Genomic DNA, 25,323 nt, shown 5'->3' on the forward strand with positions numbered 1-25,323 from the left:
GGTGTTTTCATTTACCTTTTACCTTAAACATTCTTTGGAGTAGGATGAGAAAGCAGGGGCTGAAGGCTTCCTGGTTTTAGTAGATGTTCACTAGATAGGTGAGGTTAATATCCCAAAAGTGGAATAAAAATGAAAGAAGGTATGTAGAGGTGTCGGAGGCTTCTTGTCTGAAGTGTTGACTTCCCTTCATCTGAGACTTGCCTTGAAGCTGGATCCTCAGATATTTAAAGGGAATCCCAAGGCTTGGTTGTTGTTCAATATCAGTGTCTTTTTGTTTCATTGCTCACATAATTAACGCCTTTTAAAACAGTATGTTTACAATATATTAATGGTCATTAGATATTCAGAGGCTGGAGGGAAAAGCCAGATTTCAAAAGGAGCCTTTTTATCTCTCTAGTCTCTCACTGTGAAGAAACTGTACTTCTTGGACTTAGATCTGTACTTAGTATCAGATCCAGCATAAGCAAGAAACAAGGGTTTAAATCCTAAAAAAACCCAAACAAACCTCTGCTGGGTTTTACCTTTGTGCTTGCCTTTGAATGTTACTTCAGTTGAAATTGCTCTTTTTCTGAAGATATGAATAAAATACTTGGGTTTGTAGTAACAATTCTGTTACAAATATTGTTGTGTTTCATATGCTAATGATTTTGAAGCTGAAATGATTTTCAGGACAATATAATACCTATTATTAGACCAGCTACTGTAGCTGGGGGTAACAGGGACAAGTTTTTAGACTTCTCGGGCCCCACAAGGTGTTTCTCTACAGACTTCTAAGCAAGCTCATAATAAGATGCAATCGTATAAAGTGAGAGTTTTTCTTCAGATGATGAAATGGCATGTCTCAATGAGGGGACTTAACAGTCTCAGGAAATGTAAATTAAAGCAGGAATATCATAGGGATTGTTGTTACACATAATTAAAACTCATTTGATTTGCTCTCTGTCTTTTAAAGATCTTGCACCTGGTTTTCTGAACAAGTTGAAAGCTATGGCCAAGCTGAGGTATTACAAATAAGAGAGCTATAAGCAGTTACCAAGTGTTACTGTCCTGGAAAGGAAATTTAAAAGTTTTACCCTGTTTTTAATGGCTTCCCCCCTCAGACTGGGAGAGATTTGGATTGTAAACTAGAAAAACAGAATATACTGTTAAATAGGAAACTGAAATCTCCTAGAATTCCTACGTGGAAGGTGGCGAGATGCTTGGTAAAGGCCTATGCATTTTATTTTCAGAAAAAGAAATCTTAAAATAATTTTGTACTAGTGAGAAGGATGCTTACAACTGTTCTGGAGAGAAAAATTGTGCGAGTATAGCGTCAGAGAGAAGCTATAGGATCTTTTTGTTCATCTCTGTACCTTTTATTTTAATGTTCTCTGACCTGCTACAGATTTTTGCTTTTTGCTACTGTGCTGTCCACATGAAACACTGTACATCAGCTGAAGCCTCAGCTCTACTGAGGAAAGCAGGAGGTTATCTACTGAGCCTTGCCTGCAACACGAAAATTCATCTTGACATGACATTTGCTTTTTTGGCATCATGTTGTTGGCTCAGATTCCATTTTTGATTCACTGTAACTCCTGTTTCCCACTCTTTCTTGTGGAAATGCTGTGTTGAGATAATTTCAAGAGTAATACTAAGTTGGGATATGTCACCTCTACTGCTTCTCTTTTGTTTTCTAGGTCAATTAACTTGTCAAACAACAAAAAAAGTTAATTTGTTTACTTTGGCAAGACCCATTCTTGTCAAATCCACATTGGCTGTTCATGACTTCTATTACTGTTTGGGTAGCTATTGCTTATTCTTCAGTCTGCTCCCTTTTGGAATATTGAAGATACATTTATTTTGCTTCCTCTTCAAAAATGGGTTGGTATATTTGCCCTTTGCTTAAGATGTGAAGATTACTTCAGGTACTTCTAGTAGTAGAATATATTAATTAAGCCTTATCAATGTGAAAACTTAACGAAAAATAAGAATAAAAAATACTGACCTGTGTTTCTGTTATTCCCATGAAGTTGTTAAATATTTTGTCACTATTTTCCTTTTCTATGCCAACAGAAGCAGTGAAAAGTTTGAAATATTAGCATTATATATAGCTTGCTTTTCTTTTCTGTCAAGTGACATATCTATCTGTTCTTTTAACCATCTTTTTATTACTACTTCATTTGTAGAACTCATTGTCTTCCTTATTCCTGCGGATTGTAATTCATTTTGCAACTCAGTGTTTCTTATTTTTTCATATTTTTTTTTTTCCCCCTTTCTTCCCCTACATGCCTGTGCTACTTCTTAGCTTTTGTCAGAACTGCAGGGTCAGAGCATAAGTCAGCCCTGCCGAGGTAATCGCAGTTAATACACAACAGACTCCAACCCTTGGCCTGGTCTGTGGACAAGAGCATGATGTGACTTTTATACGGGGAGAGCTGTCAGCCTGAGAGGTAGGATGCACTCCAAAAGGCTGTAAGGGGTCGAGATGCAGCAGTTAGCCTGGTGTCTGTGACAGTGGTGAAGGATTACGAGGGAGAGCTAAAAATTACTTTTTTTTTCTTTCTATATTTGTCTCTGCTGGTAGGCTTTGTATGATAGCAATAGGGTGAGGCGGACCTCCCCAATTCTTATGCCTTCCCCCCTCCCAGCACGTTGTAGGAGGTGACTGCAATTGTATTGATAAGAAAAACAGCTTCACCTTTGTTACTTACAAGCAATGGTTTTGATGTTTTATTTGAGACCTCCTGAACCAGTAAGGATGCAGGTGGTCTTTATTCTGAACAGCAGTACTTCTCTCTTAAGGTTAACTTGAAAAGAACAGCATTAAAGTATTCTCAGTTCCCAGGTCAATCTACGTACTCACTCTACCTAGTTAACCTTGTCTCAGTTCTCTCCACCTTCTTTATTGAGAACACTCGTCAGTATAAACAGTCAATGAAACATGTTTTTCTTATAATACCGACATGCATGTGCTTCATTAAGAATGCTTTTCCTTGTCCTCTTACCCAAACTGTCAAAAACCCATTTACTGGAGCAATATTAAATTACCAGATTTGAAGTTGCTAGTGATTTCGGAAGTACAGTACAGCTGACCATCTTGGGCTGGTTTGTCTTTCAGGAAAAATGATATTGTAAGCTCCTCAGCCTGTTACTGGCATTTTAATGATATTACAGAGCTACTGGCATAAATGAAATAGCAGCAGTTAACTGAGTCAGGGAAGAGCATTTTCTAACCAGGGTTGAATGTTGCATGGCAGCCACAAATATACACACAGAGGCTACTACTGCTAGAGTCTGTAGCAAATACGGCTGTCTTTAACAGTGAGATGACATGTCAACAGAGATTTCCACTCTCATAACTGTACTCTTTTTAATGGCATGTGAGTTGATGGTGTTTGGTAGATGCCTTCTTACCCCCTTGCACAGCTGTACCTCGAGTGAGGATGCAAAGACATCCACAGGATTAAAAAGTTAACTCTGAAACGTTGTTTTTAACCTTTGCTGTTGTGACTTCAGTATTTTGGATAAGTGAAACCATGGAAATAGGCAGGGCACTATATAGCCACAAAAACCAGAGTTACAAAATTGCTAAATTCCGTTTCCCTTTCCAGTATACAGCCTAAATCTTTATATTTCCATTTGCCTTGAATAATGCTGCTTGACATTAATGCAGTCTTGCAGCAGCTTATGTTCTGGAAGAGAACAAGAGAAAACTCTTGGTTTGTCATAAATGTCAGTTTAGAAATGAATTGGTCACTGAAGCAGAAGAGTGTTCAGTGGTACAGTTACATTTGGTGACTACATGGACGCTCATGCTGTAGAAAAACAAATCCTGAAAGCTTTATTCATATATTTTAAAAGTTAAGACAAGAGGAATATTTGCATGCCTAATCCAGACTTGGGTATCCAGGAATTTGAATGTTACATTTCAGCAAGGAACAGCTGGAGAAATTCTTGCTATGTTCCTGGAATGCGTCTTTTTCCAAAACCATTTGTTAAATTTGAATTCTATTTGTTTCTAGCTATTTACAGCAAACTCTTTGTCAGTTCACTGTAATAAAGTTAGGGAGAAATATGTTTTGGTACCTCCTCATTACAAAGACATGAGTTAAGAGGCTCTGCTCTTCTATTTTAAAATCTGCTGTAGTAAGGTGTTTCCAGTGTCTCCTGTGAAAGAACACCCAATTGTTTCAAAATGATGGGCAAATACTTATGCATGGGGATACTGGAATATTTGATTTGATATTTCAGCCAAATCTAGTGCATATAAAGCAGATTAAAAATTTCTGCTGTTTTTTTAAGTGCAGTGCTAGGACTGCTATGAAAACCGTGTTACTTTCTTTGTCCTCCTTAATCCATCTAGAACCAATGAATCAACCCGATCTTTCCACTGACAGACCCTGGTACTGGTCAGGAGGCACCTGGCTACAGCTCAGGACAGGTCTGGCCATTACTTTTCAAGAATCCGTGGTTAGGAAGTGAAGTGGGGAAAAAAAATACATTTGAACTTATTTTCCCATTGAAGGATTAAAAATAAAACTGGATGTGAATCTGCCCATAGTTTTATGCTGTCTATTGAGGCCAAGATGCAGATAATACCACATAAAAGAGACTATACCACAATGACCACTGATTAATGCTAAATACCAGGTTAGTTTTTGTCTTGGTGTTTTTGTGGTGTTTAATTTTGCAAATCTTGAAAAAATAGTTCTCAGCGGAGATGTAGAACCCTCTAAAATTCTACATATAATATTTTGCTATATGATCCATAGGATCTTACTTTTCTTGATTGGTTTAATTTGGTCTTGTAGGAGAATCCATAGATACTGGTAGGTCTGTGTGCGTGAGCTGCCTGTTTGTATGGACTAATTAAGGTATGTTCAGCTTTGTGAAAATGAATGTCAACCTCAGCATCCTTTAAAACAGCTGAGTCTATCCAGTTTTATATCAATTTCTCCATGGTGCCTTGAGACATTAGATTCATCCATTGTCATGCCTTTCTCAGATTGCCCATGAGACAGGATGCTCAGTGGGGAGTGTGCTTGTGCTAATGGATTTTGATTCTCTGGGAAACTTTTTGGCTCCTTCGTGCCTCTACTTTCTAATCCAAAGAGTGGAAACAACAGCACTTACTCAATGAGCAGGAGTAACTTAAAGTTTGGCCTCTTAGCACTAATCTTTTTATCCAGATAAATGTTTACATTCTAGACACATTATTTTCTGAGAATACTTGGAAGCTGCTTCTTGGAGATGAGGCCACTTGTGTAACTGGACCATAACTGTACTGATCAGCCACCTGGATCTCTCTGCTGACCAGTTAAATGTCCATTATGTTGTTGGAGATTTTTCCTTCCATTTTTGAGTCAGACATCCATATATAGTTACTTCAATAACTGAATGTGTCTGATGAAGTAAATTATTCACAGCACTTTTTTTCTTGATGCATTCATTTTAATTTACATATGAATGTAAATTAAATAGGTAAAAAGTACTGATGTGGACAAGTATCACATAAAATATCTGGAGAACTTCCTATCTATTTATGCTGTACTTTTTAGAGTGTCCATTCTTTGAGATTGTCATTCTCATTGTTCATTTTTCCCCATTGTTTGACCATATCGCTACATTTCTTCTCAGGAATTCTTGGTTTCTATTGAAAAGTTGTTTGGTAACAACTCAGACTCAGTGTTACACTCACTAAGCTTTATGTGCAAATGCAGACCTTACTGGAAAGCCAAATCGCTGTCTGAAACCTCTTGTGTTTTCTTATTTAAATGAGCTTGATTTGTTTTCCTATGTATTCACAGGCTCTTAAAATAAGAGAGAGCTGCAATTGCCCATCTCTTTCTGGACCAGATCCTCGCCTCATTTTCAGACTTAACATGCAACATCTTCTGGAATCATCTAAAGATCAAGAAACCCCAAATTCTACAAAGCCAGATCTCTCAAAACCAAAACTGGATTTTCCTCACACTCAAAAAGTGGAAGATATGCCAGTAACTTTTGCAGTCAAACCTACAAACTAATGATGATAATTTTCATGTTTTATGGAACTTGTGGTCCCTGAAGGTCTGTCTTATAACAAGAATTTGTCTTTGAACTATAAAGAAGATGTAGCCACTCATATTCTATGTTTCTTTTATGTGATCTCTCATTCAAAGCAATAAGGAACCATGCCCACACAAGAAGAGCAGCGTGTTGGAGCAGAAAGTTTCTTATTCATCAAGAGTTACTAAAATAAATCACTTCTCAGGGGAAAGATAATCTCATACAATCCAGTCACACAGTGTAATTTTCAGTGTTATCAGGCTCACCTTGATCAGAGGACAGATAAGCCAGAAGTGTCCCTAAAGCAGAGGAAAAAGTACCATTTTCATCACTTAATTTGTCTGGTTTATCTTGCTGTAATTTGGGTTAGATCTGTTCGGCTTCATTTGAGAAATAATGAGGAGAGCTTACCACCTGTTCCACATACAGAATGTTTAAAAATATTAAGCTGAGATGCGGTAATAGCCTATGGGCTAGATACACCCCCACTTAATTAGGTGGATTTACTGCTGGGATTTTTCTTCTTTCTAAGGCATTTTAGAATATGGATTGATTCAACATTTCTCTTCAAAGCACCCTGAAAGGGTTGCACAAAGTTCAATTTTAAAAAAGGAGTTAAATAATTTTCAAGGAAGTCTTTTTTCTGAAAAAAACACAGTTTGTAGCTTGGAAGGCTGGCTGTTGTCTTTTTGAAATGATCAGGGTGCCTTATCAGAGGCTGGTTTTAGTGCAATGACATCTGATTTGGATATATCTATTTGGATAGAAGTGGTTGCTGATGTGGAAATATATTATGTAGTAGACATACAGCAAGATTCCTTGACTGCACAGCTTTTTCAGCTGTACCTTATCCTGAAAGGTGACTTCTCTTCAGAAAACTGGCATCTAATGCTGAGCATTTCCCCGTCCCTTGAATCCCCCTGAAGCCATATGTTTTATAGTGTGAAGACCAGTATGCACAATATAGGTAAAGCTCAGTATAGCCAGCATGCTCATCTTCATTTGCAACTGTTTGAGTTATCCTTGCTTTGAAGCTGATGAAAATACTGAAATGTCGATCTTGCAGGAAGACATAGAAAGAGGCAGAAGTGAATGGAAAAAAAATCAAACCAACAAAACCCCTTCCTTTATCTGTTAAGATGTACTTCCTATTAGATTTTGCAGCTCACTTGTATTAAAACAAAAATCTGTTTTATGTATGTTAGGGTTTTACATGAAGGGGGATATTGAAAATGTTTTACAGTGAATTGTATTTTGAAAGATCCTTTTTTATACATGGACAGGGACAGATTTTATCATATTTCTTCAATTAAGGCAGAATGCAAGCTTTTTAAAAGGAAAAAAATAAACTATTCAGTGCTGTCAGTGAATATAGTCAGAAAAAAAAGGTTGTGAAATAAGTAATTCCTTTACTGACTTCAGTTGACGAACCGGGGTCCTTGGAGGAACGACAGCAACTACCTAACTTATCTCTATTCAGAGGTAAGTTGATGTATCTGTAATGCTGATGATTCTAGCTCTGATTATATAGCTCTAGATTGGCTGCTTATTGCTTACAAGCTGGTCTAAAAACTCTGCTCAATACTCCTGGCAAGAAGCAGAAGGTCCATCCTGACCATTATTCATCCATCCATTTTTATTCTTAGTGACAGGGGTTTTTGTAACAGCCGTTCAGTGATGTGTTGAAGCATTTGGACGTTGTCACCTGAAGGTAAACAGAAAAATACACCATTTAAGATTTCCCTGTGGACCTTATAGTTTATACTGCAACACCAAGACTCCGACGCTGCTGCCTCTCGCTGGCTCCAGTGTCAAAGCTTGTTTTGTTACCCTGGGCTCCTGGTTGATGTGCAACTTGATGCTTGTGTCTGTTAGGGCTAAGGAGAACACAGAAAAGTTTTATAGCTTTCAAGATGAAGTATGAAACTACACAAGTTTCATATTTCTACTGTTTTAAGTGGCTTACGTATTGCAGTGGAATGCAGGAGATGCAATTTTTAAGTTCACCAAGGGAGATTGTTCTTTTCTTTTAAATAGGGTAAGTGGTCTTGTGAGCATGATCATGGTGATGTGAGAGAAAAGGTTTCAAGGGAGAGGTAATAGTTTATGTTAGACCAACAAAGGGCTTATGGACTTTTTCCAACTGTACTGGTCTAATAAAACATCTCTCTTCTCCTTATGAACTTTACATACGCATGCACACACGTACATATGTGTATATATATAAAGTGCACACACAGACACAAGAGTTAGGCCTCTACACTACAAAACTTCTGTTTTAAAGTCCAAAATGGGATGTTGAAAATTTCAGTTTTTACTTTACTTTTTGAATTACCCCTAATATTTTTTTCAAGTGGTTTTGGAGAGATTTCCTCATTCTGCTTCTCTTGACTCTCCAACACACAAAATGCCTTGTGCTCATCTGCCTCTTGGAGGGCACTTTTTCCTTAAACTGTTACTGAATACTATACGTGATACCTGGCCATATTGTTAAAGTATTTCCTTTTTTCTTACTTGAACGTAAAAATGACCAAAATGTTGCTTTCCAAAGATTTGGCAAGTCATAGTAAAAATTGCACTTTTAAAATTAAATAGCATGTAATAATTGAAGTTGCATGTGCATATATGATAATTTATTATTATATATAATATATAAACTATAAAATATTGAGATAATTATTATTATTATTTCAGAATAAGAATAATTTTCTTAAGGGTAAGAAAATACTACAGTTGCAAGCTTTCCATTGCAGAAACTTTCACTGTAGAAACTTTTCATTGCAGTCGTGTAACTCAGTGTGTCACAGGAGAAATAGGTCTAGAAAAGCTGTTGAAGAAATTCAGTGCTTGAAAGACACTTGTCATAGAGGAGGGAGAATAGTGGCTAAAGTGGAAGAAGGTAAGAGGTCAGTAAAAATGCATCTGCATTTCCACCCCCAGTACTGCATGCTGTACTTCACAGCTGCCTGTTGGAAGACTAAACATATCGTAGAAATTTCACTAAATCTCTTAGTGCATTTACTATAGTGGGGGTGTTGAGAGATTTGATAAGTGGAGGATGTGCATTCAAGGCAGTCCTGTAATAAAAACAGCTCCTTATAACTTTTGGTTTGTCATGTTTACTCTTTTTTTTTTTCCTTTTTTTTTTTTTTTTTAACTTGATATACATAAGTGCCAGGAAAGCAAAGCAAACAGCTGTTAGAATGCTCTTTGTTCTTGAATTCTGTTTGTAGTCCTTAAAAGAGAACAATCCTGCAAGCTTGATGCTTTTTTCATACATTATGTAGGCTGCCACAGCTTTTTTTCTTTTCAGTGTGGTGTTTATATCACAATACCCCTGGTTGAAAACCTATTTCCAATATAATAGTGTGTTGTAAGCTGTTTTACTGCTGTCAAAATTCTCTCTGCTGAAAATCCTTGTTGGTTTTTCTCGATCTTGAGGGCTTTTGAAGGGGGAGTGGGATGATCAGGAGGTGTGGTTGGTAGCAGAGGTAGCAGGGTGAGACTTTCCTGTTGGCAGTACACTGTGACTTCTTTAGCTTTCCATTCCATACTGCAGAGCAGGGTTTAGTCCCCTATGGTGAGGACTGCTACTAATCACTTGCATTTCTAGACCACTTGAAGCACATAAATACTCGTGAAGCTTTTCCATAACACCTGCACAGGTGAACTTTCTAACAGTTTTACTGGAGATACTGAAGCTCAGTAAAATAGTGATTTTTAGCAAAACTTTGTGAAGGTCAGTGAAAAAATCTGGGGCTAGAACTTTGGCTTTCTGAATCATTCCTTAGCTCAGTACAGCACACTGCATAAGGTCTGCGCCTCTGAAAGCAGAGTCCTCACAGCAAATTGAAGTGATGGCCTTTGGGTGATTGTTGTATTTATACAGTTTGTCACCTTGATGTGTATCTGCAGAGGTTAGATGTACCTCTGTGCATACTTAATGAAGTACAGTTATTTGTTCTTGATGTAGTTATTTCTTAATTACTTTCTTTTACGTGTAAACTGGTTATTGGTTTGAGGGTTTTTTACTGCCCACCGTCACTAAGGAAGCAATGCCTAAATCTGTTGACATGGTGATTATTTAGTCTCAAAAAAACTTTAACTTCAAATTTGTGTTTCCACCACAAAACCAGGGTTTGTTGTATATTTATTGTCACATTAGCTGTAAAATAACACTGCATAAAAGTTGGCTACAAGTCTTCCTTTTCTGTGCCTCCACCCCATCTTTTTTCTTGTGCTGCAGATGCCTCTCCCAGAAGCAGGCAGGGCTGCTGAGAGAGGAGTCAAGATAAGCAGAATGGACTTTTAAATAAGTCAAATAAAAGATGGAGTTGAATGTTCTGCCTGTGATAACTTTATTGCTGGGGTTGGCAATTGTTGGCAGATCTGTAAAGAGAAGTGACTGAGTGTCTCTGGTGTCCCTCATTGCTGCCTGTGCATATTGCAGGCATCCAGTAAATGTGCTGTTTGATCTCCTGGAGCCTAAGGCTACCTGCCAAACGCAGGGCTAGCATAATATTCCTGGCTACATTCTTCTGGCTGTGCTGGTTAAAGGCTGTGGTTCTTGGTGTGAGCCGGGGGCTCTTACCCTGATTTATGAATGGATGCAGAGAATTGTTATCTCCAGCACATAAATTTATTATAACTATTAAACTCAGCTGAAATTGAACCTGTTGACCTGGAAGTGAATGGCTCCATAACATTTCATTAATCCTTTGAGTTGTTTAATTTCTGCTAATTTGATATTTCAGATATGATCTTCTCTACAGATATAATGGCTTAATTAGTATACATTACATGATGTCTCTTCACACTACAGCGTGTACAGTATTTATTCACTAGAAAAGTAATTCAGTAGAGCTCAATTATAATACATTGACTAAAGCACAAAAGTTGAAAAGAATATGTGCAGTAGTCATTATATTTTAAGCATAAACATTTTTCAAGCAGTCTTCTAGTTGTTGATATCTATCACCTTCTGAAAATGATGTTCCAAAACCTTTTGTTACAGCTTACTAAAGTATTTCAACTTAGAATGGGATTCTGACAATACTGGATTAATTAGCAAATCATAACCATCATTTGGTGGGACAACAGTTGACAGGAAACCTGATATGTGACTTAGTCACCTGTGTAGTATCCTTAGTACAGTCTTTCATGTTGAAAGTCCAACATGAACAGATGTGAAAATGCAAGTTTGAAGAATGACTTTCTATTTGATATGGTTGTCTTCTATATCCTAATTTGATAAAAAGCACTGGTGGCTGACAGCACTTTTGGGTGATAAATACCAAAATATGTGCTAACCAAGTTTATTTTGTAGCCTTCAGCTTGCAAGTCTTGTAGATGAAGACACAACTTCATGTAACAGTTGAGGATGGTGGTTCCAGTTGGAGCTGCAGGGAACAGGCAAAGAGAAAAGTAATAAGTCTTTGGAATCTGGTCATTTTGCTGCTGCCTTCCTGCAGAAAGTGGAGGCACAGATACGAGGAAGCTCTGAAAGTGCATTTAACAAGTGAAAGTAAAAATTTTGCTTGTGGCATATGCTGTATGATCCGACCTGCCTACCTTTTCCTTCAGCTTTCACAGGTGTATAGATTTTCACAGGAAAGACATGTTTGCTGCAGCTGGATTGGGACATATTGTGATCAGCCTGGTGGTCATTCTGTCTTTTGTTTCGTGCAAGTGCAAAGACTGTTTTTGGAAGTGAGTTCCATAAGAAATTATACAAGTTGAGTATTTTCCCCTTCATGAGTGAGGTTGTGGTCAAGGCCCTCCAGTGTCTTTCAGGTTCTTCTTGTGCAACCTGCAATCCAATGTGGAAAATTAATCAGGTGCCACAGAAGTAGGGTGAGCAAACCAGCATTTCAACATCAAGTTAATGTGAAAAAAAGGTGTAAGGTGTTCCATGCATAAGCAACAGAAGCTACTGAAAGTACTAGATGGGCTGAAAACCTGATAAATAGTGTAGGAAATTTCTCTAAATTTCTTGTGCAAGTTTCATTGCAGCTTCTTCGTAGTCTCAGATACCACATTTGATCTTGTCAAATGGGTGTTGAGGTCAACCCAGGGGGCCACAAAAGTTGCAAGAATCTGCTGGGAAAATGGTATTTCTTAACCCCCTCACTGCCTAATTTCTAGAATTGCATAGAGGATTGGCTATTTGACCCAATTGTCAAATGAAGTGTTTTTCCCAAACTTTTAAAGGATGTTTTTTCATGCAGGTATTGAAGTTGGTTTTGTTTTGTCAGATCAGTGTGTACAAAATAGTACCTGAATTTAGGTTACTCCTGCCCCAACCCAGATGCTCCCTCTCTTACCACTCTCTGCCGTCTAAAACTTGAGTTAATTAAACTTATCTCTTTTTCCCTTCTAGCAACATTGATCTATATTGTATATTTGGACTCTAGAGAATCAGAGCTCCTTATTCCTGCCTGGGATATGTTGTCATCAGATTTATTCCATACGTGTATGGAATAATTAATGAAGGAGTAAATGATGAAGGAATAACATAGGGAGTTGCAGCAGGGTGATTTGTTAGCCACAAGATGGCAGTTGGGCTGCCTGAGCCGGGCTTGGAAACTGATGCACTGCAACACCTTCGTTTTTAGTCTGGCTTTAGTAAATTATCAAGGTGATTTTTTCCCTTTCGGTGTTAACTGCAGTGACTCTTCCCCAGAGTAAACTCAAAACATCGTCCTTGTGAGCCAGTGAATCTCATGGGGTTCTGGTGAAAGCTCTCAGTTCTTTATCTGGATAGCAGGGAACTTTACGGAGAGCTGCTGTCTGGGAAGCCTTCCTTTCCTTTAGCAAAAATGATCAGAAAAGTGAGTGACTGACTGTGTGAAAAATTGTACATGCAAAAATTAAGTATGCACCATTGGATTTACACTTGTAGTAGCCAATTTTGAGCCCCTATTGCAAATCTGGTCTGTAGGGTAACAAATGAAGACAGAACATTTTATTTTGGTGCCGATGGCATGCTTGTCTCTGCCTAGTGATTAAAGCGGGATCTGTGCTGTAAGCAGATAAGAGATGTGCTTCCACCTGTGTTTCTCATGTCCTTGGGCTTGTGGGTTTTTTTTCCTCTACAACCTGTCAGGGAGCAGCAAGAGTGATGCTGCTCCATGAGGGAAAGTAAACCAGAAGCTGAGGGTGACCACAGGGTGGGCTGATCTTCTCACAAGCCAGGTGAGCAGCAAGGGGTTGGTGACAGAATTGGGTCCCATTGAGAGTCTGGTGATCATCAGACAAACTCTAGGTGACCGGTCTGGTCCAAGGTCAGAGAGGGAGACCCAGCCAAGGGTCAGTGGGGGACAGGGCTGTGTTTGGGCTTAGCTCCAGTGAAGCCTTTCAAGGCCTGGGGGTGAGCTGAAATGGAGCCCTGTGTGGTGGGTGCCTGTGCAGAGGCCCCTGCTGAGACTGCTCAGGGAAATTAAGGCCTGCTGGTATATTTGGGCTCCACAACCATCCTGGGGTAGGAGAACCTGTTTGACTGTAGAGTGTGAGAATGGACTAACGGTGAAGTTCCTAGCTAAGGAATAGAGACTCCAGATTTCAATTTCATACGCCGTCTTGCAAGGGTCACAGATTTTTAATATGTGAGTTTCTCTTCTGTAAAACAGAAACGTGAGAGAATAAATTCAAGGATGTGTCAGGAAAAGCCTTTCAAGGCCTGGGGCTGAGCTGAAATGGAGCCCTGGGTGGTGGGTACCTGTGCAGAGGCCTCTGCTGAGACTGCTCAGGGGAATTCAGGCCTGCTGGTGCTTTTGGGCTCCACAACCATCCTGGGGTAGGAGAACCTGTTTGACTATAGAGTGTGAGAATGGACTGACAGTGGAGTTCCTAGCTAAGGAACAGAGACTCCAGATTTCAATTTCATATGCCATCTTGCAAGGGTCACAGAGATTTTTAGTATGAGAGTTTCTCTTCTGTAAAACAGAAACATGAGAGAATAAATTCAAGGATGTGTCAGGATGTATACGTATCTGAGGTGAGGAGAAAATTAAAATATTAGGATAGGCTGGTTTTATTTTCTTCTCTAGAACTGTGTTTTTAGGGTATTGAGGATGTATATGTATCTGAGGTGAGGAGAAAATGAAAATATTAGGATAGGCTGGTTTTATTTTCTTCTCTAGAACTGTGTTTTTAGGGTATTGAGGGATAATGGAGAGAGGGAGAGAGTGGTTCCTTAACATCAGCCAGCCCTACTTGTTCAGGAGGGAGGGAAATGAGAGGACTCTGGGTTTGTTCTGTGGTCTCAGTGCTTAGTGTTATCTCTCTCTCTCTGTCTCCCCATTCCATGTGAAGTATTTCATGAACTAAAAGGGAGAAAGGAAATGATTGAGCTTGGTATTGGGAGGAGCAGAACATGTGTCAGCTGAATTTCAGAGGCTTCCATGTATACAAAGAGTGTCTTCCAATTCTGAGCCTGGAAAAGGTTTGTGTGTCTTCTTTAAGCACTTGAACAAAATGGCAAATGCTTCTCAAAGCCATCAGAACCTCAGCTAGCACTGTGTTTGCTGGTTTGCCTGCTTCTTTGCTCTGTCCTCAGCTGTATCACCCTCCCATACTTAGGTAATACAGATGAAGCTCTACTGGTCTGTGCTCCACCATTTTTTTCAGCTGACAAGCTAGAAGGAAACAAAACCCTTGAGAAGCAACAGGGTCCAATTTTCACTGTTGACAATGAGGCCTCTATTCTGGTCACACTGAAATCCTTGGCAAAAGTCCCAGTAGTTAGATCTGGATTTCTCCCTCCTTAAAACAATATTCTTCCTTTTGTGCTTTATCCTCTGCTTGTCAGAATCAGCTGATTATGAGCTCCTGCACAGATGACATTTTTATCTTCAGTAAGCAGGAAGGAGGCGTGAATTAGGCCATAGAAAAAATGTTCAATAATTAGCCACAGAGGAAGGAAAACATCAAAAAAAAAAGTACACAGAAGGAATTGACTTAGTTCATTTGACTGGGCTGGAAAGTTCAGCTGTAATGATAGTGGTTAAGTTAATTATGATGATTTGGTGACAAGGAAACTAGCTTATCCCAAAATGTATTTTGTGTAGTATTTTTTAACCAGGCTGAAGTAACTGCGCACTGCTGCTGTGTGTCAGAATCGCAGATATTGGGTATTCCTCAAGCCTTGTAAACTGCCCACTCAGTCAGGGCACCATGCACGACGGCCCAATTTGATCACACTCTAACCCTTAAGCCAGAGTTTGGATAAGTCTCTGGAAAGCTTTAGTGCTTTTTCTGAAGCTTTCATTATTGTGAATAGCTGTGATGGATACAGGCTTGGACGATATGCTGGGTTAGAAGGGAAAATTGGTATATTTTAGCTGAAGCTAGAGGAAGTGTGTCCTGGGGCTGTGCCGAAAGCGCTGCCCTACCTTTAATAGTGACTGCTGTCGTGAATCCTGCTGATCCCGCATCGTCATCTGCTCCCACATCTCTGTTACAGCTCCATCCTGCCTTGGCTGCAGCTTGAATGACTGACATAACATACAAATTACTCCTGTCCCCGTATGGTACTAGAGAACTCCTCGTGGCTCTCTCAGGGTGTAGTATTTAAATGTGCCCCAGCTTCAGTTGCTCATGGCTGTTTGGTTTCTCTTGCCATTCTGGCAAACTATTTTTAATACTAACTTACTTTTGACATGCTGACCTCTCCTTATGTTTGATATTATTGCAAGAGAGAGGATCCATTGAAATGACTTTTCTCTGTGGCTATGGAAGCTATTGAGACCTATGAACTTCTTGATTTTTCTCTATGAGCAGGTCCCAATCTATCAGGCTATCCCTGAAGAAATCTCCATCTCTTAACTTTAAAATGATAAAACTGGAAGTCTGATGTTTCATAATGCCTGTGGGACAGATATGTCAAGAGGCATTACATCTTGGAGAATGCTTCTTAATGGCCATCATGAGCTGATACATCTAGGACTTTAAGAAGGAGAACCTTGAATTTGATGGGGATATTAAGGGCAGCCAGTAAAATGAGCACAGCATTAGCAAAGGGAAGTGTTCAGAAGGTGCTGATGCACTGATACCTGACACACTGATCAATTTCCAGAGCAATACCGGGTTTGGGGGGCGTTAAACAACTTTTCCTTTTATTGCTGTGGATGTGGGGTCAGGCTGTAACTCATTGCCAGCGTCGGCCTGCGTTGCTGTCAGGTGTGGGTGTGAAGGGATGTGGCTGCTGATGGTCAGAGCGCTCACCTCAAGATGCCATAATGAAAGTGTAGTTATTTTCCAGGAAAAAAACCCAAAACAATCAACCCACAAACTCTTGTACTACTTTTGCTTCATTTTAGTATACTAATAAAAATGCATTTTTGCCTTGTAAACCTTTGCACAGAAACACTTTGCTATAATCATTTACAAGTTTCCCTATATCAGTAAAATGTTCCTTACAGTAATTTGGACTTGGTGTTGTTTTATAGACTGTGTATACAATCCTGCCTCCTGGAACAGTAGGAACAAAGCACATGTGTTAAGCCCTTCCTGCAGGAGCTGCAAGCACAGCTCTTCCTCTCTAACACTACACAGACCTGCTTTGTGACCTCTGTCTTCCTCTAAGGCTTCTTCTGCCTAACTTTTTTTTTTTTTTCCTGTTCAAGCTTTTCCACTTTAAACTTGGTTGCTTGTGAAAAATGTAAGGATAAATCCAGGTAGCTACTCTAGCTGCTAGTCTTTTCTGCCTTTTCTGTTTTAAAATGACAAGAAAAGCTTTTGACAGCTAAGAGCCTGGGTGAGATGAAGTGGCTTAACCCACGGAGTATGGCAGCGGCTGCAAGTAATGCATGGCATCTTGAACTCTTCCTATAGAGACTTTCACCCCAGGTGCTGATACATCAATGACTCTTAATGTGCAATCTATTAGCATGTTTCACTTTAACACTCTAATGAGTTGCAGTAATCCAGCCTGGAGGTCAGAGATGAAAGGCTTGCTGTTGAAGCTGCTTATTGAACTTGATTCCCCCATCTTTAGGAGGTCAGAAAACTCAGCCACCAAGAGAACAACCTTTGCCAGGTCACGGAGACCAATGGGCACATCGGCCTGTGCAAATCTGAATTCTGAAACCAGGCTGGGAAGCAGATAGGAGCAATGTCATTTTTTCAGTAAGACAAGGCTACTCCGTGTCTTTGTTAGTTTAAAAGGCTAACGTAGGAAATCCTGCATCTTTTAAAATAAAATTGAATATAGAATAGACCATTTTGAGATTAGTATGCTGATGGGTTTGGACTGCAATACCTCCTTTGACTCAATGAGATCATGTTTTTATGTGTCTGCTCCAGTCCATCAGGCTGACCTAGTGAAAAGATACTAGAAAAAATGCAACAAAGAAACCGTCGATAGTGAGACAATTTAATTAGGATTTTTTGCCACTACAAAAATTGCATAAATAGAGAATGCAAAAAAAAACCCCCAACCCCCAATAAATCCTTGGCAAAACTACAGCTTGCTTAGGCCTCCTAAGGCTTTAGAGATTCTGGTGCAAAGGTACCTCATAAAGATGGATGTGATTTATAGAAAAGAAAGAGTTTAAAAAAAAAATAAAATTCTATATCTCTCTCTCTCCTCCCCCATGGGTGCATTTCAAAGGCCCAAAACCAGTCATCTAGGAAACTTACAATCTTGCAGAAATCTCTCCTTTAGTGTAAACAATTTTGTAAAATCTCAGTATTGTGATTAATTCTGGGCAATAAAACTTGTGGATTTGCACACTGTTTGTGGAACACAAAGATGAAGTGTCTGAAGTCCCTCCAAGTGAGAGGTTGGAGCTTTTTGCTCTTTCAAATCCAAAGTTTTTGGCCAAAGCTTTGTGGAAGAAACAGAACCACCTTCTCCACCCCTCCTCTTCTCATTTCGCAGATGCCATGTCGTTGGGATTTTGTTCCCTCTACTTCCTTTGATTTACACTGTCACATAGACAAATCAAAGCCTACTTTTTATTTATTGCAGCTAGCAAGAGTGTGCTACAGACTTAATTCAGGATATGGACTCAAATCCTTCCCTGGAGCAGAGTAGAGTACTTTGTCATTTGCAAACACTTGGAAGCACAGTGCTTCAGAGTTCCTGTAAACAAGAATAAATTCAAGGAAAATTTTGAATTACATGTGTAGTTTGAATGAATACATTGGAATCAGAGTAGCACACAGCAAGATGAATCTATCCATCATGGGCATTTAGTGTAAAGCCTGTATTTGCTTTTCTTTACTATCCACATAGATTCGATCAACATAGCAGTTCTGTCATTTGCTAAATACATGGGCTCTGCTTTCCAGGACACCAGCTCATCAGTTACCAAGTGAGCAGCCTGTCATAGGGCCTGCACAGACCATTTGTAACTGTCACCTACCCAGAGATCAGAATCTTCCCTGAGTCCAATCCTTTGATGGCTTGGAAATAGGCTGGGCCTGATAACAGGCCTTGCTGGTTAGAAGGGAGGCTGCTGGACCTCAAAGCTAGACGTGGAATAGGCAAGTTTGGGTCTCTTGAAGTTAGATGGTGGGCACTAGCTTTTAATTTTTGTATTCATTTTCCGTCGAATTTCCGAGAACACAGGCAATCACTTCAACCTGATGTTTTTTAGAATTCTCTCCCTTGAACCATAGGCTGCTGTGTTTCTTTAGAAGAGCTGCAGGAAAGGCGTGAAAATCATGTCAAAACCCAGGCTAACGTCTAGGTAAAGTTTAGGCTCAACAAAAAAATGCTGCGAAAGCTGCGCTCCCTGAACTGAACTCCCCAACTCCAGAATGTTTTGTCAAGCTCTTCCAGATGCCAAATTGCTGTGTGAGTTACAGGGTGTGGATTTTTTTGTTGTTGGTCGGTTTGGTTTGGTTTGGTTTGGTTTTTTATTCCATATTCCTGCTCTCTGGAAAGCTAAGAATTTACATCTTTTCCTGAGTCTGTTTATGCCTTCAATTCCATTGTTTTCTAGTCCTTAAGATTAGGTCAGGATGATAATTTGCAGCCAATAACTCGTTTGGATCTTAAAGGTGGGGGTTTTTTTGCACAGTTCAGTGCTTTCTGCTCCTGCTGTTTTCCCTTGTACTTTTCTTCTTAGTTCTCTGCAGAGAGTCAAGGAGTTTCATAATGATGCTGCTGCTCAGCAAACAGTTTTAACGTCATGTAACTCTCCTTTTCCTAAACACTGCTCTAACATGTATCATGTCAGTGATTTCTAATGTAGACTAATTGGCTTCTGTTTTATTTTCTGATTTTTAAAGATTATTATTTTTATTAAATGAGTAGCTGATAAATTTAACTTCAACAGAGCAGGAATTGTGTAGTGGATGCATGTAGTTCTAAGCCAAAATTTCCCAGGGATGTTGTAGTAAGGCCATTGGCCATAGATTTAGTGTTCTTTGAGGACATGTTGAAATACTAATGTTTATTTGGATTAAAGATTCCCTGAATATTGTTGACATTCCGGGCCTCGTGAACTCTAATACTTCTTTGGGAGCATCTGTATTCTGTCACTGCAATAATGGATGTCAATAAAAGAGCTAGGGTGCCCTAGGTGATGTCAGTTGTGTGTCTCTCCATCCCTTCCGTTTGTCACTAGCAAGTCGAGGGGAAATTTCAATGTCCCTTCTTGCTCCTGTGAGACTTCTGATAAATCTCAGGTTCTTCTTCAAAAAATGATAATAAAATATTTTTATGTCTTGTACACCTTTGCTCATTAATTCATTTAAGGTTTGTGATTATGTGGGAAATTGTTGTCTACTTGCATTTTTCTTATTATTAAATATATGGAAAAGTGCTGCAGTAGGAGGATGACCACGCCTCTGGGGCTTTTTTGCTTATAACCTTTTTCCAGCTGGAAATGTTGCCTAGGCAGACCTTAAGACCTGAAGATGTGTAGTGAAGTGTCCATAACGTCACCTCCAGCGTGGCTGTCAAAAAGCCAGGTTTGTCATGTATTTCTGTTGCTATTGCTGAGGACAGCTGTGGGGTGTACTTCGTGAGGATGTCACTGCTGTGATGCTGCACGGCACATGAACATGTATTTCTGTGCTAGGGATCCCAGCACGCCCGGTATCGATCCAGCTGAAACTTCCTGCTTCCAAGGGAGATCCCATCACAGCCCAGTGGATCTCACTAATGCAAGACTGTTTCAGGCATTCAGACTGATAGTTCTTATTCTCAATTTTGCGCCATTACACCTAGATAGCTCCCCTAAGGACTAAAACTGGCTTTTTGCTCTTTCACACCCTTCAAATATTTGATGATGACATTGTATTTTCACTTCCCCTTCCCCACCCTTAGTTCAGACCGGTTCACTACATGGTCTTATCATTTGTGTTTTCTCATTTCCAATGAGTTTGTCAACGTCCATCTTTGACTATGCTAGAATACTCATAATTGTGTGATTGTGTATCACCAAGTTGTTTCAGTGACATTTCCCACTTAGGAAGGAAATGCCAGACTTGCACGGTGTCTTTGCTTTTCACAGCTTAGGTCAAACTCCGCCTGAACGCTACCGTACTTTCTTGCATGTTAATTTTAGTTAATAGCTATTCAGTAAAACAATGCATCCGGCTCGAGATATATGACACAAATTAAGCCTAACGCCCAAACAAATTCAGCAACAGACCTTGGCCTCAGTGGGCTCTTTAAGTCCGGTGCAACATACATTTACATTGTTTTATTTCTCTCTCAAACTGTAACTTGCTCCCTGTGGGGTTACATTGAGTTAGTTTCATTTTCACATTGTACTAGCACCGCCATAGTCTTGCATTTAAATAGTCTCATTTCATTTTGATATCATGATGTCATCTCCGCAGAGGCGTATTGAGACTGTCTGGAGAATTCAGTGATAACGCCGAGGCAGAATCGAGCAGCACTACCCAAGCTCACCAGTTGGCTAAAGACATTGCTGTGCTGCCCCGTAAGCTCAGCTTCATTTTCTGAGCCCAGTCCTGTTCTCAGGACTGATAATGCAATATATTTTTATATCCTTTGAGCCCAGTTCACTCTCTCCCTGGCAGGCAGCAAACATGTGTGGGAAAACTGGTTTTGGTTATGTGCAGGTCAGCAGAAGCTGGGAAAGGACACAGGGCAGGGTGGTTCTCTTCTGGCAGTGTTTCTCCATGGCTGTAGTGTCCATTTTCTGTGGTGTCTAGTGATGGTTAAAGCTACCTGATGGAAAATCTCCTGGTAGGGGCAAGGAAGGGGAAGGCTATCCCCCAGGATCCCATGGAATATGAGTGACTGACCTACCTCCTGGCTGTTCTGGAGCCAAGAATAACTAGCCATTAATGAGCAGATGCCCAGGGTCCTCTGAGAAACGCGTACACACAGCTACTGCAGTGCCCCAAGTGCCCTGAACACCATGGAAACGCAAAGCACTTCCAACTCGAAATGTCAACATCCTAATGGCAATCCCTGTGCATCTGTTGCAGTCTGTGGTTCATAAACACTCACAAGTTGTGTCCTGCCACAGGAGGATTTGGCCTAGACCACCCTGTCCCAGCTTACCATCAGCTGCTCAGAGAAGGAGGGATCCAACTTTCAACTGTTACTAGAAGGTCTCCTAGGCCAGGACGCAGCTCTGGGACTTTGCCCCACACCCTCAGCTCCAGCAAGCATCTTCACTTCATGGTGACAGCAGAGCTGGTACTTTAGGTCAAGGGGTTTGTTTATTTACAGAGCTACCATTAAATCAATCTATCACAGTCATAGAGCATTTATGGTAAGATCAGACACGTGATGTCTGAAGCAAAGAAAGAAGATTCTTGCTTCTTGGTGGAACACTCACTTGGAAGGGAAACCCTGGCTTTAATGGGTGTTTCTTTCCCTGCTGCTGTAAGATTTCCAGGGACAAATTCAATCCGGCTGTTTGACTCTAAAGGTGAAGTCTTTGTTGTTAGTGTATTTTTTTAAATTATTTTGTTTAAAAATAAATGAGTTCTGCAGCTTTCGAGCTTGAGGGTTAGTGGTTTGGTTTTAATTCTCTCCAAAAGCAGTGAGACTACTTAGTGTGAACCTACGAAAGCAATTCTGTGGAGCTGCTGGTTTTAGGCATTTCTAGAGTGATGCAGGAATAAAACCATTTGTTAGAGCTACCTCTGGGATCCAGTGCCTATATACATTTGTCAAAGGACACAATATTGAATGCTTCATTTTCCAAACACTAGGCCAAGATAAATTATATCTGGGTGTTGAGCCTTCCTGATATAAATCAGTGGCATATCAATAATAGGATTCAGCTTCCCTCTGAAATTTTAAAGCACATATGCTAGGATCCTTGGGGGAAATAGTAGGTTTCATTTCATGGACTTCTGCAAGGAGTATTGTCAGTGGAGCCTGCTTTTTAATCTGGTCAATAGACTAATGGGAAAGTAAGAGTAAAAAGACACAAACTAAAGAGGATTGGGATGATGCTTTCTCATTGATAAAGCAGTGAGGCCATTTGGAAGGCCAAACAGATGCAAGATCTTTAAGGTAAGAGATGAGGAAATGAACGCTTTTGAAAGGTCAGATGAGATTTGGAAGTTAAACTGAGTGGGGAAAGAAGACAAACAATACATGGAACTGAGTATTTACTGCATTAGTCTCTGACTCTAGAGGCCTGAGGCCAAATCTTCTAAGTCTTAAATAACAGTTAGTTGGCTGGTTTGATTCCAAACTTCACTTTTCACATCAGGCAAAAGCACAATTCTGAAACCTGTTTGTTATGATTGACATTTTATATTGATTTTAAAGTACTTTTCCTCACTTATAAGGTCCTCAGTAGTGCTTTCATGGACTGTCTTTCAAAGCTGACTTTTCACTTATGCTCTCCAAAGAGTATCTGCTAGTTTGCTGTGACTTTCATATTCATCACAACCTGGAAACAGTTAAGGCCATATGCCCTGTGGCTTTGAAATCATCATTCTCCTTATAGCCAGAATACTGACTCTGCTTTTTCCCACTTTGAATTTGAAAGCAACTTGTGACTTTAAACCCTGATACACAGGTACCAGAGATCACTGGAGTCCTTATTTACCCCTCATGCACATACCCAAGATAAAAAGAAGAGTTGGATTTATCTTCTCCTCTGTGTATGCTACACATCAGCTGTAGGTGCACAGCTCCTCCACTGGCTTCTGTTGCAGAAGAGACACCATACAAAGATGTGATAAACATGCTAAATGGGAGAAAAACCAATAAATGGAAGAAAAAAGGCTGTACCCCAGATGGCAGAGGCAGCAAAGATAAAAAATGGAGAAACAAGCCAGTGGAAACAAAAGAAATTGAGAATTTCAGCGAAGATTGAAAACGTGTGATTAACGTGTGTGCTGCAGTGGGCAAACTGTCCAGTAACACAGATGACAAACTAACAAAACTTCACAAACACATGTATTGGGTTCCCTTTTTCTAGAGAATATCAAAGAATTAGATCTTCTTTCGTACCCTTTAACCCCAAGGAGTGGGAGAATAAATAGTTCAGATGCCAGGGACTATACCTAGGAGTCCTATATTAATTTAATTGCTTTGTCACAGGCTTCCTGTTATGACCCAGGAAAACCAGTTCCTGTGGTTGTGCTCCAATCCAGTGTGCTCTATCCAGTGATAGAATTGCTTCTTTTCCTTCAAAGAATATGAAAATACATGTTTTATTAACTGCAGAACAGATCTATGTGGACAAGGACCAAAGTGTGTTTGGTAGTATCATGTAATTAGTCCCTTGTTATTTGCTTGCAAATTTTTGTGCTTGTTGATCAAAACAAGAGAAGGTAAGAATATTTTGGAAGGAAGATGCTGGGACGTTTCACCTTGAAATACTGTCATTGTCACTACAGGAACCTCCTTTCTTAACTCATACTTGAAAAGGTTGGGGTTTTTCCCCATCAGCTCCATGCAGATGTTCAGACTGGACTCACCAATTCCTAAAGGCTGTGTTTCATTGTGAATTAATATTTCACCTGTAGCTGTCTTCCATGTCATGTGAACTAATGCTAGCCCTCAGTGACTCTACTTTTATTTATACTCTCCAGGGTTCAGTGGCTTATAGGATTATCGAGTTGAATTCAAGTTAGTAAGGAAAAAGAGAGTGAGAAATCATAGTTCATAGTTGCATGTTTCTGCTTCTTTTACAGTAAACATTGTTTTATTCATGTTTATTATAATACTTTCCTGGGTAATATTCATACAATGCAAGGCATCTCCCGTCTCTTTTGTATTTAATTGTATTTATATTATTTGTTTACTGATAGCAGATGCTTTTATAGATTAAAGCAGATAAAAGGAATAGATGAATCAATCATGGAATGTAGGAAAAATGGGTATCAGCAACAATCTGCTGGTTTTAGAAAACTGGGGCAAGCAAGAACTTGATACTTTCTGGTTATACTTGCTACTGTTACTGTACAAGAATACAGTATCACAAACAGAACTTATCTTTGCCTCCAGAACTTTAAAGAAGGAACAGATCTATTAGGTGAGGTGCAAGAAGATCAGGCTGGGAGAGGAAAGGCCACATTGCCCTCTGTGAGAGTCACTGGTGACCAAAAGTGCAGCCTGGAGTCCTTGGGTGGTCAAATAACATTGGTTCAAGTAATCTGTGGAGTCAGCAGACTACCTAACAAATGTTGTTGTGAAATGCAGTGTTCACACCATAAGAAAGTTGATCTTTTTACAGATTTTGAAAATGTTGGCCATTGCAGCTTCTCTTTAATATTTTGACCTATTACATCTAATCGTTAGGCTTCATGAAAATGTTACATTGGGATCAATGTCTCAGCTCATGCCCATCCCTATTGTTTCTGAGTCCTTAATATTAACTTCTGTTGTGTTTTCACACGTGTTACCTTTGCAGCTGTAGAGTACCTTTCTTGTTTTTATGTAATGCTAAATAAGGAGGAAATTTATTGCATCAGCAAGGAATCATTGCCCTAGAATGTTAGCTATTACTCTCACTATTTTAAAGAGTTGCAGCAAAAACACGGGACGTAGAAGTACCACTGACAGCTATGGAAGTTCATTTATCAGTCACATGTATTAATTCATCTAAGGGACCAAATGTAGCATTTGTGTGATCTGGTACAATATGCTACAGTTATGAAGCAATACAAAGGACTTTGGTGAAAAATAAAACCAGAATGTCTGCTGTGAACATCACCAGTCCCTACCACATATGGTATGGTATCATAGCTATCAATAAATATTTTGTTGTTAAGGTTCCTGTAGCAAAGATATCTTCACATACAGGAGGTAGCACATTAATTGCTTTCAGATAATTTCTGTAATAACAGAATCTCTGCTATTGTGCATTTGCTTTTCAAATATATCATTTCTAT

The 25,323-nt window shown here is 39.6% G+C and overlaps 1 protein-coding gene across 1 annotated transcript in view; it reads left to right on the forward strand.

The window, feature by feature from the left end:
* OMA1 (OMA1 zinc metallopeptidase) overlaps positions 1–7,333 on the forward strand; it is a 20,335-nt gene extending 13,002 nt beyond the window's left edge. The window contains exons 8-9 of the mRNA XM_014938927.1: positions 4,352–4,420; positions 5,787–7,333. Of these exons, the coding sequence (XP_014794413.1) occupies positions 4,352–4,420; positions 5,787–6,005 (288 nt within the window). The 3' untranslated portion in view covers positions 6,006–7,333. The remainder of the gene's footprint in view (positions 1–4,351; positions 4,421–5,786) is intronic.
* Positions 7,334–25,323: the final 17,990 nt, after the last annotated feature.

This window comes from Calidris pugnax, unplaced genomic scaffold (genome assembly GCF_001431845.1).
Source record: "Calidris pugnax isolate Ruff unplaced genomic scaffold, ASM143184v1 scaffold18, whole genome shotgun sequence".
In the NCBI taxonomy this organism is placed as follows: Eukaryota; Metazoa; Chordata; class Aves; order Charadriiformes; family Scolopacidae; genus Calidris; species Calidris pugnax.